Source organism: Cyprinodon variegatus, unplaced genomic scaffold, assembly GCF_000732505.1.
Source record: "Cyprinodon variegatus isolate N-32 unplaced genomic scaffold, C_variegatus-1.0 Scaffold469, whole genome shotgun sequence".
Lineage (NCBI taxonomy): Eukaryota > Metazoa > Chordata > Actinopteri > Cyprinodontiformes > Cyprinodontidae > Cyprinodon > Cyprinodon variegatus.
Genome location: NW_015150922.1, coordinates 83,614 through 104,139, shown reverse-complemented (window position 1 = coordinate 104,139; position 20,526 = coordinate 83,614). Strand labels below are relative to the sequence as shown.

At 38.8% G+C, this 20,526-nt stretch overlaps 1 protein-coding gene across 1 annotated transcript in view; it reads left to right on the top strand.

Annotated features, from left to right (window-relative positions):
- LOC107094189 overlaps positions 1-16,282 on the top strand; it is a 34,354-nt gene extending 18,072 nt beyond the window's left edge. The window contains exons 2-10 of the mRNA XM_015389638.1: positions 5,211-5,305; positions 5,616-5,688; positions 6,455-6,818; positions 7,538-7,612; positions 9,896-10,941; positions 12,658-13,487; positions 13,611-13,862; positions 14,880-15,153; positions 15,188-16,282. Of these exons, the coding sequence (XP_015245124.1) occupies positions 5,211-5,305; positions 5,616-5,688; positions 6,455-6,818; positions 7,538-7,612; positions 9,896-10,941; positions 12,658-13,487; positions 13,611-13,862; positions 14,880-15,133 (2,989 nt within the window). The 3' untranslated portion in view covers positions 15,134-15,153; positions 15,188-16,282. The remainder of the gene's footprint in view (positions 1-5,210; positions 5,306-5,615; positions 5,689-6,454; positions 6,819-7,537; positions 7,613-9,895; positions 10,942-12,657; positions 13,488-13,610; positions 13,863-14,879; positions 15,154-15,187) is intronic.
- Positions 16,283-20,526: the final 4,244 nt, after the last annotated feature.

Here is a 20,526-nt window from a genome sequence, read left to right as displayed (position 1 = left end):
AAGTAGACATTTTGTGTTTAAAATAAAGTTTTGTCGATCAATCTGATCTATCCAGAACTCCTCAAGTGGAAAAGAAAAAAATCTTAATATTAATTATCTTAATTAATTGAAAAAATAATCAGCAGATTAATCCATCAGTAAAATGATAGTTAGTTGCCCCAGTTCTCATTGGTGTTGGAACTATTAATTGGATTGATCATGACTGTTAATGAAAATGATCATCTGCTAATTTAACAACTGGATACTAATTAACTGGTGAAAACAGACTGGAAGAACAGCCCACTCACTGCCATAGTTAATCTAAAACTTGACGTGTTTTGTATTCAAGATAAAAAACCTTCTTTGCAGTTTTTGAGCACTGGTCTATTTATTTAATTTTTTTTTTTTTGGCCATTTATATTGTGTTTTTGTTAAGTTTTCTCTGATCCCCTAAATTACAATTTCAGTCCTATAAAAATCATACATACTTTTTATAAGGTGGCTTTAATTCAGTACCTGCCAGTTGACATGGAGCTTTAAAGCTTGACATTAATGCATAATCTGAGTGTTTTTAAAAAAACAAAACAAAACAAAAACTAAAGGATATAAAAGACAGATATTGGAATTGGATATGCTAATGCAGCAATTCTACAACTAACACTGGGATAAAATGAGAACTAAGAAGTTATCTGAGTAATTTATCATCATCTCTAATCATCAAAGACGGGGTTTCTGTTTTTACCAGCCCTACAAACTATTTGGCACGATCCAATAGTTAAAGCTTTCAAGGCAGGATTGCTGTAGACGTTTTTTTTCGCGCACTGAAATATCTTCTGATCTTAAGATGTGTGAAAATGTAAAAAATCTTCAACTTTCATCTCCCTGTTAAGACAGAGCAGCTCAGTATCCATCATGTGGATCTAACGAGGAATATTAGCGAAAAAGGGGCAATGTCTGCTGTGTTGACAAACTGTTCAGTTCAATTTAAAGACAGTCAAGCTGTTTAAACTAAATATTACGATTCAAAGCAGAAATTTGGACACATGCACACGACATGCTTATGGGTTTATTTTGGCCTCATCAGAGAGTGTTAATTGGAGCTGTGGTGTAATGCATGAATGCAGCTGATGCTGGTTATTGAGGCCCTGCTGCAAGTGTATAATCTCTGTTAAAACGATACAGCTCTGACTGCCGATTCTTTGCGTACAATGCTAGAAAAAGGTTTTTAGTTTTGGCTTAAATCTATGCAGAATTCCATAAGGTAGACCCTGATTTATTTTCTTTTATATGCTTGTGTTCACATCCTTTATACTTAGCAAAACTAATTGTTTGATGTAATTCTCTTATGCAGTAAAGTTTCCATCATTGCATCCAATTCTCAGTATCTAAACCATTTATTCTGACAGGCGAATAAACAGACTTGTGACATTCACTATGTTGTGGTGAGCTTAATACCACAGCTGAATCCAGTAACGTGGATAGAGATGCACACTGACATATTGGCTGAGTGCAAAATCAGCCTGATAGGTCCTGACTGGTAACTGTAGGCAAGAATCCCACTAGTTTGGTTGTTTACTACACATGAAGGTTTGGTTATTTAACTGGAACATAGATTCCAGTGAGCAATGTTTTGTAGACTCAGTGCATCAATTTATTGCTGCCTGAAAATGTGAAGATTTACCATCCATTTATTTTCTTCAATCTTCCTTTCATTCAGGCGGCTGTTAGCCCTTTATAGGGCACTCGGTGAATTTCAAGCAAATAGTGTTATTGAAATCCAGGACAAGACCTTATTACCATATTTTTACATAAAAAAATATGGATATTTTTGATGACAAAAATTGTAACAAGAAATGCAAATTTGCCCGAATATATTACAAAAAATAACAAAAGTGCTTCTATAAGAAATTTATGAAAAACACTCTTGAGTGTGAAAGAAACACTTTTTTTTTTGGTCCATCATACCCTTGGAGGCATCAATGCTGATACAGACATTTACATTTTTTAGTTTATAAACCTAAATATAATTGTTAACTTGGCTTAACTTTTTACACTAGAAAAAATCTAAATCTAGTCTTATTTTCTTAAAACAAGTGCATTTATTCTTGAATTGATAAAACAGAGATTTTGCAGTGTCTTATTTCAAGTGTATATTATCTAATTATCTTATTTTAAGAGTGAAAATACTCATTCCATTGGCAAAGTATCTCATTTACCTACTCAAACTAAGGGTACACTTAATTTAAGATATTTTTACTTATTTCTAGATTGTTTTTCCAGTGTAACTTTACTTTTTAACTGTTCAATTAGCTTTTTACCTTTTTTTCTTGACTTAACTTTATTTATAGTAGGTAATATATCATTCAAGGTCTCATCTAATTGGTCAAATGCCGAAATTAGATGTACAGCCATGTAGCAGTATCTTTGCTGAATGGCTGGATATAGATCTTGTGCTTCTAGACCTCGCTGAGGGACAGGGGGGACACCATTTATAAGGGGTATGTGATCAAAATGATCAAAAATGGTAACTTGCACTATAAAGGGTTAAAACAGAGGTAGACCTAAGTTCCAAACAGTTTTTTTTCTAAGGGAAATCTATGGGAGATGTTTGTAACCAGACAAATTTGCTCAAATAATCACACATATTATTATGAAAGTAGACGGATCAGTCATTCTTGTCATAACTTTGCATGTCCTTCTTGTTTCGTCCATCTCTCATTCTGTTGCCTAACTTTTCATTAGGCAACAGAATGATATTTGATAATGATAACCATCCTCACAACTTCGTACTTTGTATTTTAAATGCTAAGGAACCCCCATTCACACTCTAAAATGGACAGCATTGATCGCTCTGAACATCTAAAGCATGATCATCCCATGGCCTAGTTTACAGAGAATCCAGAACCATGTGGGGGGAGACAGACTCACGGAAAAACTATTTGCAGATTTGTGGCAGCAGAACTAGCTCAGATTCAGCAGATCAGTTTGGCATTTCTGAGCATGGCTGTTTGACATGGACTTAGACTGGAGGAGATAATCTGACCTATCCACTCTGGGCGGCACATGAGAGGCTGCGTTCAGAAGGAGCCATAGTCCTGGATGTTGTTTCTGGTTGGAGGCTCATTCAGCTGTACTGACCTTTATGATGGTCTGACTGTAAACTGCAGCATCATTCCTCTGTCTGCTATACTGTATGTAAAAACCCAATCTAAGCTCATAAGCTCCTCCCTTTGTAGGAAATAAATTTAGCTTTATAGATTTCCTTGATCTCAAATAGAACAATACAGTTCTCCCCAATTTCTGTTTTCTATCTCCACTCCAGAGTAAACTCTGCAGTTATCACAGACCCCAATAAAATTAATAAGAGCATTTATACAGCCTCCCCAGGAGTGGTTGTATGTGGCCAAACAGCAAAATGAAGAGCCAGTTTAAAAGTCAATTAGATAACAAGAAACTGATTAAGCACAACGTTTGTATTAAAAAAAATAATTCTCTAAAGATTGACTTGATTATCTTGAAGGCTTCCCTGTACTGATAAATATACACATATATTTCTATTGATATGATTTCATGATTTGTTTATGCACAGCATTGCATGAGGATTAGAAAGTCAAAGTAAAAAAAATACTTTTTGCTCACATTTCATGTTATTACAGGATATAATTGTTGTATAAAATATTGATATAATTTTTCAACTGTTTTCCTCCACTTTAATAGAAGATTTTTTTCTTGAATGTCAAAATAAAGCTTGTAAACATGTAAGTTTTTTTTCTTTTTCATTTCAAAGTATGAAATTTGCAGGTAATTTAATTGTTTTATGTTGCACCTCGCTAATCAAGTGGGAATGCTTATGCATTCCCACTTATTGGAATTACAATTGAAGTTTTTAAGGCCATTGCGATACAGAGTACTTTGACATTAGTCTAACTGATCCTTGATATTTAATTTAGTTTATTTATATAGTAACAGTTCGCAACACATGTCATCTCAAGGCTCTTTACAACCAGATCATATAGTCAAATTGATTCAAAGTTTTCTGTCTAAGGAAAACCAGTTGCTTGCATCAACTCATTGACTCGAAGGCAATCCCTCACACTAAGCATGCTTGTAGCGACAGTAGAGAGGAAAAACTCCCTTTTAACAGGAAGAAACCTCCAGCAGAACCAGGCTCAGTGTGAGCGGCCATCTGCTGAGGCCGACTGGGGTTCAAAGAGATATAAGCAGACATACAGAAATAAACAGAGATACAAAAGGCAACTGTCAACCAGCTCCACAGGCGGCGCTGTCCAGGAAACAAACAGCCAGGCAGACGAGCTCCAAGCCAGCTTCCATGTCAGTGGGAATGAGAGCACATCCAGTTGGTCAGTCAGAGAAACAGGACTTCACTGAAAAACAGGACAAGCTCCAACATCTATTTGCAAAGGTGTTGATGGCAGCAGCACAGCTGATATTTCTCTCCAAGATGGTGTCACAGCCAAACAGAAAGAGACCAGATGAAGCTACTATGAGAAAATGCAGAGGGAGTAGAACATTAGAGATTTAAGTAACAAATTATGAAGAATGGCAGAATAGAGATATAATAAAAAGTAGTCCCTATATCCTCCAGCAGTCTAAGCCTATAGCAGCACAACTGTTGAGATAGCTATTATATGCATTAGTTTTTTTTGTTTTTTTTTGTTTTTTTTAACAAAGCCAATATTGTTTTTTTTTTTCATTTACATAAAACATGTCACAATGAAACTAGATGTTACACAGGTTTGAATGTATTCAAAGTTAAGTTAGTGATCCCAAGGCATAGCTGCTGTGTACTTATGAAAAGGCTGATGTTGATATAAGCAAAAAATAAAAATGCTAATATTTGCTCAAAATACCAGCCAGCCAATATATCAGTCTGTCTGTAATGTAGATACGTTTGATAGTTTTTAAAATTCATTAGTTAGTTTTTAGTTGTTAAAGAACTTTATGCACTCAATGTGTTTACTGATGACTCAAGCTTTTATGAGACTTTATGGGCATCCATGTGTTTCAATGGGCTTTATTGGGGAGTTGGTGAACAGGTTATTTTGTCCAAAACCCAATGGAATGCACATTAGTGTGAGCCTATTTTAGGGAGCATTCATTGATTTTAATTGGTAGCCATCGATTATTGATGACTCACTGACTGTGAAGTTTGGCTACTAGACACCTTAATAAATGGTAATCTGGTGTTTTATTCTTTGTGCGTTCTGCAGGCGTGGCTGTGGAAGGAAAAGAAAAGGGACACCTGTGAAAGTCTTTCTAACACACACAGAGGAAGAGAGCGTGCCTGAGCAAAGCATCGGCCCAGGTATGTGTGTGTGTCTGGTATGTTTTGCATGTCACATTTTTATAGCAATTCAATGGGATTGGGTGTATGTTCGAGTGCCGTCTGCATGCAAGTCTCTCAGTCTGTAATTCTAGCGGCCCTTGCTAGTGTGTATGCGAGTGACCTACTTTTGTGTGTGTGTGTGTGTGTGTGAATGTGTGGGTCTGTTTACGTATGTGTTGCTATGTGCATCTTTGCCTGTGTGCGCTGCAGGAGGTGGGGTTGTGACCTTCGTGTTCATGTGGGTCCTGGTATGTAATCCTTTTTTCACCGACTCTCTCTTTACTCTCAGGTGATCGAAAGGAGGGAGGAGACTGTAAACGACCAATGATGGATGACCCTTCCTCCAGAACACAGCCTAACTGGTGGGCTTATATTAATTTGCTGCCTTTAGCTGTTTTAAGTGACAGTTTTTATAAAAGTGAAGCACTCAGCAGGTCCCACCAACCGTGTCGGTCTTGATTCCCTCCACATCATCAAGCTGATTTGAAGTGTTCATCTTGATTGGAAATCAACTATTAAATGTTACTGCCTTTAGTTACCTGCACTATATGTGCAAATGTTTATAATTTGCACTAAAATATTTGATGGAAGGCAAAATAAAAACAATACTCTTAATTGAGTCCAGATGTGTGTATTTAAATCCCCATATAAACACACCGGTTTTTTAGCATCTCGCAGAGCTCTGTTCAGCATAAACAGAAATGCCCCAACAGGCTGGAGTTAGTGTTGATTTGAAGAAAAGGTCCCATCATGATAGAAAGGTGAGAATAATGAATAATGAGAATAATAATGTATGAGATACTACCTTTAAGGACTTGCAGCAGGAGATTCTAGTTGGATCTACAGGCTCTCTGAATGCAAATTCACTCCACAATGATCAGATTTGATTTTGTTGCAGAACCTCACACTGTGTAGTTTTCCTTTCCCTTCACTGTTATGCAGTAAAGTGAGTTTGTCACATCAAATTCCACTAAATTACAAAAAGTTTTGAGATTGTGACGAGAAAAAAAATCAAGAATCTTAAAAAAAAAACAAAAAAAAAAACACGCAAACTTTAATTTCTTAACTATGTTGAAAAAACAGATTTTATTTTTCTTTCCTTTCATCATTTGATCTTTAACTTTTCAGCGGCCCATCAGAACAGACTCCACATAAGGTCTCTATTGGATCCAAGGGCTGCTCCGCCTCCACACCAGCTCCGCGTCCTGCTGCTTCCTCTGCCCCGACCCTGACACCTGTACCCGCTCCGGCCCCTGCCACCGCAGCTTCAGCTCAGGGCCCAACGCTGACCCCAGCATCCACAGCTCCGGCTGCTCCGACTGCTTCAGTGCCCGCTCCGACCGCCATGTCCTTCCCTCCGACACCCAACTGCCGCATCAGGGAGGTCCACTGTGGCAGCCAGGTGCGGCTGGTCGTTATCGCCATTCGAGACATCACCAGGGGGGAGGAGATCACCGTTGACTACAGCCTGACCGAGTGGGGAGAGAACCTGGTAAGGACATAACTCAGATTTGTGAAAAAGTATTTGAAAGAAGTTCTTGCTCGAAATGTTCTCCCTCCCCTGTTTTTTTTTACCATCTGTCCTGTGTCTCAATATATTGTCCTCATTTCTATAAAGCAAACTATTTTCTCTCAGACAAACATATGTGTTTCCCACACTGCTGATATTCTTTGTCTCTATACATGCACGCAGGCATCCTCGTTTTGCATGCACAAGCTAAACAAGGCATATGGTTACCATGGTGATGGCAGAGCTCCAGCTCTCCTTCTACCTATAGTGGTGTTGCAACGGTTACCATGGTTATTGCATGACATTTGTTGGTTTAATGGACCTCATTAGATCAGATCAATTAACTTGACCAAATGACACCAGAATCTATTTAAGAAGTTGTAAATAACTTTACAATTTGGAGATAATTCCGTAAAGTTGAATATTACACTAAACGCATTATGTAACCGCATCTGCACCTAAAGTTGACATTTTTTTATCTCTAATGCTTTCTTAAAAGAACTGAAACTCATTTGAATTGTTTTGTTTACCTTATTGACAAACTTGTTTTGATTCTTCCTCTGTTCATTGCCTTCTACTGTGGAGTGTTTTTTTTTTTTTTTCCTCTTCTCTCTGAGTGACAGCTGAGACTGAGTGTGATGCTAAATATTAATAAGCATCGTGCTTGCTGCTGGTTTAATCTGCATTTTATGCTTCCTTAGGGTTTCCGTGCAAATGCGTCTCCAGCGCAACCAGAGTGTAACTCCGACTCTGAGAATAGCAACAATATCAAAAAGGTAAAACAATGCCTCCGATTTACACACTTCATCTTTATTGTTAAGAGTGTAGATATTTCACACCGATGTATTATTGAGGAGTCAGAGGTCAGAAAATATAAACATTTTTCCTATTTTGAAACTTTGGGAGTGTTGGTCTAGTGGTTAGAGCAGTGCTCTTGTGCTCTGATAAGGTTGCAAGTACCTGGTTTGATCCCCACAGCCTCCATTCTGGGTTCCTGAGCAAAATCCTTAACCCCTGATTGCTCCCCAGGCGCCACACAATGGCAGCCCTCTGATCCCCAAGGGGATGGGTCAAAATGCACAGAGTGAATTTCCCCCATTGTGGTACAATAAGTGGTTTACATTTTTTTTTTCTTTTCTTTTTCTAGGATTTTAATAAAGTCTTCAGGTCGTTGAAGGTGTTCAGCCTTGAACTTTAGAGGCAAAATAGAAACACTTGGTCCAACTTGAATCCAAATCGTATCATGAGACTTTTCTTCTTCAGCTGCGTGATTAGAGCAAGCTGGGAAGTTTAAAGAAAAACTGGATCTTATTTCTGTAGTTGAAGACATTTTCCAGAGACTCCAACTACAAAAATTAAAGTTCAATGGTTTTGCTTTTTTTAAACCGTTTGGGATTTTCCATGTTGTAGATGACAGAGAACCTTTACCAGCATGTTTGTGGAGACAAAAAATCTTTTTGATTTTTAACAAAAGGCTCTCAGTAATAAAAACCTGATGGACTTGTTTATTACTGGACCAAGTGAAATGTTTAAAAAATATATAATTTTACATGTTATGTCCAAGTTCTGTTTTGTCAGATTTTCTGACTTTTTATGAGTTATGAGGATATATTTTATCTAGAATATCCAATCATATGATCTAATGTAGAAAAAACTTCAATAGAGTTTAGTGTTGCTCTGAAATGCTTAAAAATCTACATTGGTCTTTTTATTTTTGTTTTTTGGGAAACAAAAACTGTCCAGATATAAAGTCAAAATTCAACCTAGATTTTATTTCTTCCACGAGGGCCGAAGGACAGTGACCGTTATAAACCAAAGAGCCATTATTGCGCTTGATTCTACTGATTAAAGCTGCCAACACCTGCAAAACATCTGCCGTTTGGATGAAACCATTATATAGAAATATGTATATTAACTATATATTATATTATATTATATAAAACCAAACTCTAATAACTTTTCTATGTAAAAACATTGCGCCCTTTACTGAGGCTCTCAATATTTACATTTACAATGTTAATGTTTATTTACAATACATTTAACAAGAGTAAGACACTAAATGTCTCCCTCCAGCCCTTGAGTTGGCGGTAATATCATTTAAAGTAGGTATGCTGTCGCACAAAAGGGAACAGAGAGCACCTAGTAGAAGTAAGTAGTTTGTTCACGCAAGTGTTACAGTAAAGTCCCGCAACACTGGACTCTGGACAAGCAGACTTTTAAGGTCATGAAAAAAACTGAAACCCTGGAGTAAAACATTGACATGAATGTGCTTAGCCCAAAGGAAAATTGTAATTAAATCATATTGGTTCAAAATAACTGCGATTTTGGGTAAAATGATGGACACCACTTTTTATTTGCAACACAAGGCTGATATTGCAGCTTTAGGTTTGGCGTAATACGATATCAGCACGAATCATACATCCTTTTACTTCTATTTTTTATTTTTTGTGGAATGATAGAAAATGTCTTACCAAGTGATATTACTCAGATATGAGATTAACTGATCAACCCATGTATTATTAATCATGGGGTAAATTTTAAACAGAAGCTGATAGACTCACTGTTTCTATTGGCTTTTTCGTAGCTGAGAGTTTGGATGCAGGCATATCTATAAATGCATGTATTATATACACATTAATTTTGTTTTTCATTTTTTTGCTGATATCGGACCAATTTCTGATATCGAATTGTAATTCCTACTATTTATCTCATTCTTTGGTTCTGATTTTGTTAAGCTATTGGTTTGCATCACCTTTGCTCTTTGGTTGATAAAGAGCAAAGGTGATGCAAACTGCCTGGAATTTAGTTTTGATAACAAAACTAAACTCCATCAAACAACTTGCATCGACCTGATGTGTATAATAACCGTTTAGCTCTAAATCGGTCGGTCTGCAGCAAGTTTTTTCCTGCTATCTATCTATGCTGCCTGGGTAGAAATATTTCACTCTGATGATGCAGTAATATTAAATATTGAAGACTCAATCACCCCCCACTTAATTTTTTAATTTTTTATTTCAGTATTATGATATTACCCTGACATGTATATCTTCCCCCTCCAGGAGGAAGAGCCCCTCTCTCTGACTGCACAGCAGCATCGACAGCAGCAACAGGAATACGTCACACCCTCCTGGTCCCTGTCCCCGTCGTCCTCCCCCATCTCGCACTCTGATCGCAGCGACTCGGATGGCGGAGATGAGGACAACGCCAGCCCTCGTGGTCGTGCACTTCGCAGGCGGAAGAAGCGCCGCGGTACCCCTTCGAAGAAAAAGGTCCCCCATCGGGTGCAGCCCAGACGCTCCTCACCTGTGTGTTCCTCCAGCAATCGTCCACCAGATCCCTCGCTGTCTCCTGGTCTGTCCTCTCCTGCCTGCTCCTCCTCCTCCACAATTTCCTCTAAAATTGAATTCAAAACTCCAGCATTTCCAGAATCTGGAATTGGAGGGAATCTCGCTGGAAATGTCCCAAGAGACGGGCTGTCCACTGAATCAACGAGGCAAACCTGTGAACACTGTGGACGCCACTTCCGCTCGCTGGGCCGCCACTTGGACAAACACCATGCCCACCAGCCCGATGTCTGCACTGCCCTGGTTGAGAGCTACACACAGATGCCACATCTGCACACGCAGGGCACAGACCCAGCTTCAGCGCACACAGAGATCCACTCAAACTTTTCCCAAGCCAGAGGGCAGCGTGGTGTTCAGGACCTGTCCATGTCCCAATCCTGCTGCTCCTCTGGAAGAACCTCCAATAATCTGGTCCTGACCCCTCCCCGGGAGCAGAGCGCAGTGGCAGTGTCGGTGTTAAAGAGGAGCCCGCCGCCACAGGCTGTGACTCAGTCCAGGATGGGAAGTCAGAGGAGATTAAAGAAAGAAAAACAGATGGAGGAGGAGGAGGACCTGGAAGATGAAGAGGTGGACGTTGTGGACATAAAGAGGTCAAAAGAGGAGGAGGAGGAGGAGCTGGTGTGCCCCCAGTCCTTTCAAAGCAAACCAGCCAAAAAAATAGAAGCACCAAAAAAAGAAGAGGAAGAGAATGAAGACAGAGTGAATGGAGTGATGGAAGCTGATGACAGCGGGACAGAAGAAAAAGAAAAGGAGATGCTGAGGTAATTTGTTTCTCTCTTCTTCACCAGTTGGTAAACATGTAGTTTAGAAATGTAAACAAATAATCATCTTATTATTGAAAGTTTATGCGATGAAATTAGTTCCATCCTGTTAGTTGGTAACATCGGATGGAAGAAGCCCCAGACAATACACGTTATTTGAGTGTTGTTGTTACTGTTGTCCAGTAGAGGGTGCTGCCGTTCCTTCTTAAGCCCAGCCTGTCAGGTAATTGATAGCAGTAATGTCAGAGTGGAGGCCTGCTAAAGCAGAAACATGAATAGATCCAGAGTCCCAATTATTGAAACTCTTAAATGGAGACAAAGTTTGGAGAATTTACTTTGTTGTTCTGTTTATTAACACTCAATAAACTCCTGAAGGTCTGATCTAAACGGCTACATAGCTATCTGTTTAAATGTGCTGCTAGCAACGTCTCTAAAAACAGAGAGCTTTATCAAATTTTTATCAAATATTGAAATGAAGTAGCAAACAGTCTGATATAACATGATAATTCAATGTTTCCGTACATTACAAAAGAGTTTCAATGATTTTATTCATTTATTCTTATTTTTTAAACCAGTAACCTAACAGTTTTCTGTGTTACATGTTCTTTAAATGTCTAGTTTAATAATGTGTAAGAAAAAAATGTCTTCAGTTATTAAATCTTTATTTAATGCAGCTGGTAAAATAAATTGTAAAAATATAATGATGTGCTGCTTTCTTTAAAATCAACATATTATATAAACCATGTTAAAAGAAATGTCCTCTGGGTAAAAGAGAAAACTGAGATGTAAAAAATGTCTGCTTATCAATTAATCATTAATAAATTGATAAGATTAATAGACTTTGGATGATTCATTAATCAATAACATGCTTTTTCTAATGCAGCTACTTAATCTGCTACCTTCCACTGTCTCTAATCATGTTGGTTCACATTTTATGTTCAAGCATATAAAAATGCGTCTTCATGAAAGTTTAAAGAAATTGCTACATTCGTTAGCAAAATATCCTGCATGAACTGGAATAGTAGTTTAATAATGTCTGGTCTGCTACCATTCTTAGTAAGTAAAGCTCATTTTAACCAAGAAGTTTTCCAGTTTAAACACAACTTTTAAACATACTCTTTTTAGGTTCCAGTAGGAATTAGGCTTGGGCACATATTATAGTGTCTAACCCAAAACAGATGTTTTTTTTTTGGTATCATTGGAATACCTAAAGATGAAGATCTTTTCCCGAAGAGGCAAGTTAAAAGTTAAAATATTGCACCAACTGCCATGCATGTGTATACAATAATAAAGCAGGACAGCCTCTGAATTCTTCAGGTTTTCTACCCTGTTTAAAGTACCTGGACTGATCTAAAAAGTTGGTGAAAGGAAAACTGCACATAAAATATATAAAAACAGGTTAAATATTTATACAGGATTGGGCCAGAATTTTTGAACAGCAACAAAAATGTCTTGATTTCTCCTCTTCTTACCGAGGGTCTTCATTTCAGTATTAGTGGAGATGAGTGTTTATATGTGAGCCTGTGTATATAATTGTGAACCTGGATGAGAAAACTAAAAAATAAGCAAACAATTCCTCACTTTTTAAATAACTTGGAAATGTATCATTAGAGTTGTTATAAATAACATCCATGCCCATTATGTCTGTTCATAGATAAACTTAAAAGACTGTATTTATTAAAGAGCTTTATGTTTGTGCCCTCTGGTGTTTTGCAGTGGCTCAGGCCGTCACCACATGCTGCCCCTCCTCTCCTCCCTGTCCTCTCTGGTCCTCTACCTCCGTCGGCTTCAGCACTCTGCATTTTTGTCCCTGTCCCGGCAGCTGCAGTCTGCAGAGGCCTGGCGCCTCCTCTGCCACTCCAGTCTGGCTCTCCTCATTCTGTACAATCGAAGACGTGAATGCGAGGTCTCTAAGCTGACCATTGTGGAGTATCGTGCCCGCGTGACTCCTCAGTGCCCTGTCCCCGTCCCTCCTGGTGCACCTCCAGCTCTCACCCCATTGGAGGCGTCCCTCTCCCCCTTCGAGCGACTGGTTCTGCCACACCTCCCTAGAGTCGGGGTTCAGGGGAAGCGTGGACGCGTCCAGCCCCTCATCCTTCCCCCTCACTGTGAGCCCTGCCTGGAGCTTCTCCTGCAGACGCGACACGACGTAGGAGTCGATCCTGTCAACCCGTACATTTTTGCGCGACCCTACCACTCTCCAGCCACACCTCTGCGCGGTACCGACCTTCTCCGCAGCCTGGCCCGTTCAAGCGGGACCCGCAACCCCAGGGCCCTGACACAGACCAGAGTGCGCCGTCAGGTGGCCATCCTAACACAGCTACTGCTTTTAGGAGAGGGAGAGGAGCCGGGGCAGCCTGGAGGCGGCGCTGTGGAGAGGCTGGAGCACTTCCTGGAAAGGGAGTATCATGTGACCCAGAACTGTGCTGGAATTGGTCAAGACCCAGGCTTGATGGGCAGAGTCGGCCGTGTGGTGCTGTGTGGAGAGAGAGATGGAGTGCTGTTCAGAGGGATGAGCCTCAACCACATCTGTCTAGAGCTGGATGGTAAGATGGATGAATGCATTCACAGCTGGATGAATCGGGAGGGAAACGGGTTAAAATCATCCCTTATTGAGTTTAAGTTCTCATCCTTCTCCCATCTGGTTCTTCTTTAAACTTGATTTCCAGTTTTGTCAGGAAACTCTGCGGACTCTTACTCCGAGGGAGACTCTGACGGGGAACACGTGAAGGAGAAGTCAGAGGTGCCCACCCTGAGCCCTGATGTGAGCCCTCCACCAACCCTGCTCTATGTTCGGAAGGGCAAAAGCATTGGCCGGGTGGGGCGGCCCAAGAAGCTCCAGAACATCCAGCCTCCACCTCCCCCACCTCTTCCTCCTCCTCCTCCACCACTGCCACCCCCAAACCGCAGGAGGGGCTCAGGTTAGCCCTTTCACTTAGTATTTCAACTTTGTCAAATTTTTCGTCAACTTAAGGGGTGAAAATCTTCATGACCTGCAGGAGGTCTGGATTTCCATAAAATAACTTCATCTATGGTAGTAAAATGCTTGAAAGTCTGAACTTCCTCACCTCATTTCCTCTAAAAATAGACTAAAGCTTTGAATAAAATAACATGTTTTATTGTATCAGTCTGAAAAGTGGATTTTAATTAGATTTAATTTCAAATTTTATATTAAAAATGTGCTGATTTTATAAATAAAAAAACTGAAACTGTTTTAAAACTTTTTCTTTTTCAAATGTCCACTAGGCTGTTGGTTCAGTTTTCGTGATCTTTATTTTTGCAAGAGAAAAAATGAGCAGTGCTCTGTTTGAACTCATTCTCTTTATTTTAGAAAACTATTGTAAACTTTGTGAGGCAGAGATGGAACTAGGAAGACAGACGGGGATCGTGTTCTTCCAAATGTCCTCTTAACATTTTGCCATTTCATCAATACATTTTCAATGTCTTTTTTTATTTTTAATACGGATTATGTTTTGCAAGTATAAATCTGAAAAGTGTGGCTTGCATTTGTATCCCCTTTTTGCGGCAAAAGCAGCTGCAACTCTTTTGGGTTCTGTCTCTATCAGTTCTGCACAACCAGACATTGAAAACAGTTACTGTTCATCTTTGCAAAATATTAGTATGCTATTACCCAGCATGCTGTGTGTAAGTTTGTAGTGTTTTTTTTTTTTATTATTATTCCCATAACTTGTCAGCTTCTCTCTGCTGAATAAATGAATCTCATAGGCATTATAACACCACCATCATGCATCCATTTACATCCCCCTCATACTAAAGTGCTTTATAACATTAGTCTCTATACAAATGATGTTTCATGTAAAAGCTTGGCAAACATAACGCCTATTGATACTTTTCCTTTTTTAAAAGTCTTATTGTTGTAAATGACAAGTTAGTTCAGAAGAATGATCCATTTTGCTTGTGTCTGTCCTCCGCTGCAGGAAAGCGAGGTGTGCTGAAGCGCCCCTGGTCAGAAGCGGAGCGCGCAGCAGTCGAAGAGCACCTAACTAAGAACATCAATGAGCTCCGTGTCCCTGCTAAAGCTGACTGTGAGCGCTGCTTGCAGCAGTGCCCCCTGCTGGTCAACAACCACCGGGACTGGCGAGCCGTCAAGTTCTACTGCCACAACCGCATCCAGCTGCTGAAGAAGAATCGGCGGCGTGAAAGCCAACCACAGCCGCTCCCCGTCTGCTGAGGAAGAGCAGAAGCGTTTGTTTTCTCTTAGCTGCCCCGTATGGAAAGCTCTGACTTTCACTTGCTGTCTGAGTTGATCTTTTTGTTTAACACATCATGATATTGTCCTAAAAGGAAAAAAAAACGCATTTCAATGATCTGCTCAGTTTCTGGGTCTTAAATAAACACTATTTGTGTTTGTGTAGGAGGATGCATATTCTTCCATCCAGAATAGATACTTTATAGTGATTTCTAAACAAAGAGCGACAGCTGAACCCTACAGTGTTAAACAGACATCGTGAAGTAGCATTGTCAGAACAATAGGAGATGATTAAATAACACACGGCCTATGCTTGGGCTACATTTTCATCCTTGGAGTGGAGAAATGCAGCTAACCAAGGTCGCTCCTCAGATAAGCTAGATATTCTTCTCAGACAACTGACTGTGCAATTATTACTTTGGTAAAACAATATTTGGACCACATAAGGCATTAGATTGTAAAAGATTTATGTTTCTGAACTTATCACCAAAAGAGAAAAGAAAAAACAATCAAGTTTTACTACAGTAATCATCAGCCTGGAGCTAAGGGCTCCAGTTAGATTCAAGCTGCTGTGAAACTTGTCATCTTCTGATATGCTTTGATATTTTTCTGCTCGTTGCAGAATTTTTATTTTTTTATTTTTTGAGGAGGTGCTAATAAGTTGACTATCGTTTTAAATGTAAAGAGTTGTTTATTTTTTATTATTTTTTTTTTTCAAATTTTGTTTTAAAGAGAGAGTATAAACCATGCAGTGTTGTCTATGATTTCTGCTAACAGCTTGAGCTCCTCCTGTCACACTACATGGTTTGCAGCTTGACCAGACTTTTGTTTTTGTTTTCTTTCAATGTAGGTCTGATGAACTAAATCCTCACATGTGTTTCGTGAAGTTGTCAGTCTTTTTTCCTCCTGTTATGCTCTAGGCTGGTCAGTTACACCTGTACGTGATAGATTTATTACCGTAATGCTAACTGTCTGCTAGAGTTAAAATGTCGCATCACTTTTCCTGTCCACTTGAGTTGAATCTGTGTGTAAATAAGCCTGTTTGTAAATATTCCTCAGAGAATCAAAGGAAAAATACAATGTATGACATGACTTATTGTTTTTTCTTTTATATAAATATAAAAAAGTTTAAGCTTCATTATGTGTTGTGTTTTTTTTCTTCCCCTGAAAGTAATTTGATCAAAGTAAAATAGTAATTTCTCTTTTTTTAATTTTAAGTATTACATCTATTTTTTTTTTCTAATTGAGGACGCACTACAGTATATCCCCGTTAATATCTACATCCATACAAAAGAATGGATAAGCTATAAATCTTTACATATTTTTAGATTTCACTGATTTCTGTGAAACTCTTATACTTCTATATGCTTCCATATTTTGTCTCTTTGTGTTTGTTAAAGTTCTTGATGCCTTTTAAGCAAGGTTCCCAGGGTCCTTAAAGCTTATCCCAGATCCCCCACTAGTGGATATTGTCTGCTATACTTTGCCACAGTTCCAGAAGGAACTTATTGTTTCATTTGCAACAAGGTTCTTTATAGTCTTGCAAAAACACAGCGTTTTAATGAGCAGATTTTCATGGGTTAGTGTGGCTCAACCTTTTTTCAAATTGGTTCCTTGGTACGTGATTTGTAAAAAAGGTTATTTGGGGGAACTTTGAACCCTATGATACTGTACTTCTCAAACGGTTCTATTTGCTTTAAATGCTATTAAGCCACATTTGTGTTGTTCTTGAGTTATGGTTGTCTGTTACTCAAATTCCTAACGGGGACCAAAAAGACCTCAGGTCCATGTTCTGGACACAGATAAACTAAGGGCTGTTATGGTGACTTTTTAACTGCTAGAAGCTACTCTGCTGCAGTTTGGGCTTTTTTTTGTTTAATTTTGCGTTTCTTTTCAACTCCTTATCATTATTCTTTACACATTTTTTCCAACTGTAAATATATGAGCATGTTAAGTCACTAAGAGTCCCATTTAACATCAACCCAGCACCATAATTGGCAGGTACACTCACCGGCCACTTTATTAGGTACACCTGTCCAACTGCTTGTTAACAATTAATTTCTAAGCAGCCAATCACATGGCGGCAACTCAGTGCATTTAGGCATGTAGACATGGTCAAGACAATCTCCTGCAGTTCAAACCGAGCATCAGTATGGGGAAGAAAGGTGATTTGAGTGACTTTGAACGTGGCATGATTGTTGGTGCCAGAAGGGCTGGTCTGAGTATTTCCGAAACTGCTGATCTACTGGGATTTTCACGCACAACCATCTCTAGGGTTTACAGAGAATGGTCCGAAAAAGAAAAAACATCCAGTGAGTGGCAGTTCTGCAGAAGACCACACCGGGTGCCACTCCTTTCAGCTAAGAACAGGAAACTGAGGCTACAATTTGCACAAGCTCATCGAAATTGGACAATAGAAGATTGGAAAAACGTTGCCTGGTCTGATGAGTCTCGATTTCTGCTGCGACATTCGGATGGTAGGGTCAGAATTTGGCGTCTACAACATGAAAGCATGGATCCATCCTGCCTTGTATCAACGGTTCAGGCTGGTGGTGGTGGTGTCATGGTGTGGGGAATATTTTCTTGGCACTCTTTGGGCCCCTTGGTACCAATAGAGCATTGTTCCAACGCCACAGCCTACCTGAGTATTGTTGCTGACCATGTCCATCCCTTTATGACCACAATGTACCCAACTTCTGATGGCTACTTTCAGCAGGATAATGCGCCATGTCATAAAGCTGGAATCATCTCAGACTGGTTTCTTGAACATGACAATGAGTTCACTGTACTCAAATGGCCTCCACAGTCACCAGATCTCAATCCAATAGAGCATCTTTGGGATGTGGTGGAACGGGAGATTCGCATCATGGATGTGCAGCCGACAAATCTGCGGCAACTGTGTGATGCCATCATGTCAATATGGACCAAACTCCCTGAGGAATGCTTCCAGCACCTTGTTGAATCTATGCCACGAAGAATTGAGGCAGTTCTGAAGGCAAAATGGGGTCCAACCCGTTACTAGCATGGGGTACCTAATAAAGTGGCCGGTGAGTGTAGAAAGCCATGATCACCAAGCTGGCTGCAAAGCATAAAATATTTCCTCTCACAAAAAGAAAAATGCTTACTATATCCAATCGTTATTTGAAATGACTTAAAAATGGATTATGTCATCATGATGACTGAAGACTTTATTTTATAGGTATAAACCTCAGAGAGCATCTGGCTGCTCCCAACTGAGTGCAGTTATTATTGCAAACACTAGAGAGTAGTGTGGTACTATATCCAAAGCAACATGTACTTCAATAATAAGTGTGTGGGTGTAAATATGTGTGTGGATCCATAAAAAGGGAGTAAAGTACAACATATGCATGCACAAAAATTATCTAAATGTTTTTCCAGCTGTACTAATTCCAAATCTGATATATAATCAACAAAACCAGGATGTTATCCTCTTTAAGGCTGCTGATAATTGTTACCACAGGAGTCTACATATTTAGAAATACTCTTTCTCAAAGTGCCTTAAAGTGTTACTCAGAAAAGGACGTTAGACTTTTATGTAGGGAGAGGACGGCATGATAAAAAGTATTGCTCTTTTTCTGTAAATCTAAAAGTAAAAAATGAATTCATATAAATTATTTTTATTTGAAACAAAATAAACCATGCAGATTTTTAAATGTTATGTTCTTTATGGATAAGAGACAGAGACAGATTTAATTGGAGGTTATATTTTTGATTACCCTGAATAACAAAAGCAAGGAAAAAAGGGGAAAAAAACAAACAAATCTACAATATACAGGTCATGTAAGTGCATGTACTTTTATACTAATACTTTGTTGAATCACTTTTTAAATATTGTGTCAGATTAACTGCACAGCTGCCATGAATAAAAAAAAAATGAGTTTCAGATTAAGATTTTGCTGACATTTGTTTATTTGGATTCTTAAGCTAAAGCCGAGAGGCTCCTGTGGATCAAAATTTAGGAATTTTTGCACTTCTTTGCACTGAATGAGTTGTAACAAGGCAAGACAAGTTCATTTATAAAGTACATTTCTGTAGCAAGACAGATCAAAGTGCTCTACATGGAAAAAAAAAAAAAAAACAGAATAGGAAAACAGGAAATGTAAATTGTTGTGGCATATGTAATTAGTTAATTAAGGAATATGAATAGGGACTGACATTCATGTTAATGTTGAGTCAACAAAACAATAGGAGCGAATTTCTATTGTCTCTACATGATCACCCAGGAGGAGCATGGTTTTCCAGCTAATTGAGATAGAAAACTTTTTTATCAATCTGTCCGATGAACTTACTGAATTGTCTCTGTAGAGATGCCATGTTTTGTGAATTTATACTATATAAATAAATGACCCCTCACACCCCCACCATGGACTGTTCTCCCTGCTGCTCTCTGGGGAGAGGCTTTGCAGCATTTGATGCAGGTCCAGCAGATTCTGCAACAGTTTCTTCTCCACCGCTATCAGACAGTTAAACTGTTGAAAAATAAAACAAGAAAAATAAAAAATAAAACAACCCCCCCCCCAAAAAAAAACCTCTAAATCATGTCATAGACTCTGCATCACACTGATAACACCAAACAAAAAAATACTGCATATTTGCACTATATATATTAATGCTCTGAACTCCCATATCATATCATATTTTGCATGTTTAGTTTAATAATTCAAGACAATAAAAATGAATAATCAATAAAACACACAAAAAAGGCCACACTAAACAAATATGTATTTAATATCAATTTAATGGATCTTAGATTTTTTGTACTTTTACAGCTTTCGGGGAGTTTATTCCAGATTAGTGAAGCATGAAGACTAAAAGCTTTTTCTTCATCTTTGGTTGAGATTCTAGGTGTGCCAAGTAGATTTCAGCCAGAAGAACTGAGAGATCTGAATGGTTAATACACTGACAACAAGTGTGGAATATATCACGAGTTAAGCCATTCAGTGATTTATAAACAAACAACAGTATTTTAAAGTCTATTATCTTAGATGCAGGGAGACAGCATAATGACTTTATAACTGGGGGGGATGTTCTCCGTTTTCTTAGATTTAGTACAGAGGAGGTAAGCAGCATTATGAATCAATTGCATCTGTTTTTTTTTAAGGCAGACCTGTTAAGACGCCAATGCAGTAATAATTTCAGCAAAAGATAAATGCATGAATCAAAAATTAATTAATCAAAATCCCACCGAGACATTAGTCCTTTAATCCTGGAAATGTTGTTTAGGTGATTGAAAGCCGACTTGGTTTCTGCCTGTATGCGTCTCTGAAGGTTCAGGTCTGAGTCCATTGGTACATCCAGACTTTGAGCCTCATCAGTAGTTTATAGAATTGCATCGCTTAAGGTTTCTTCTTGAG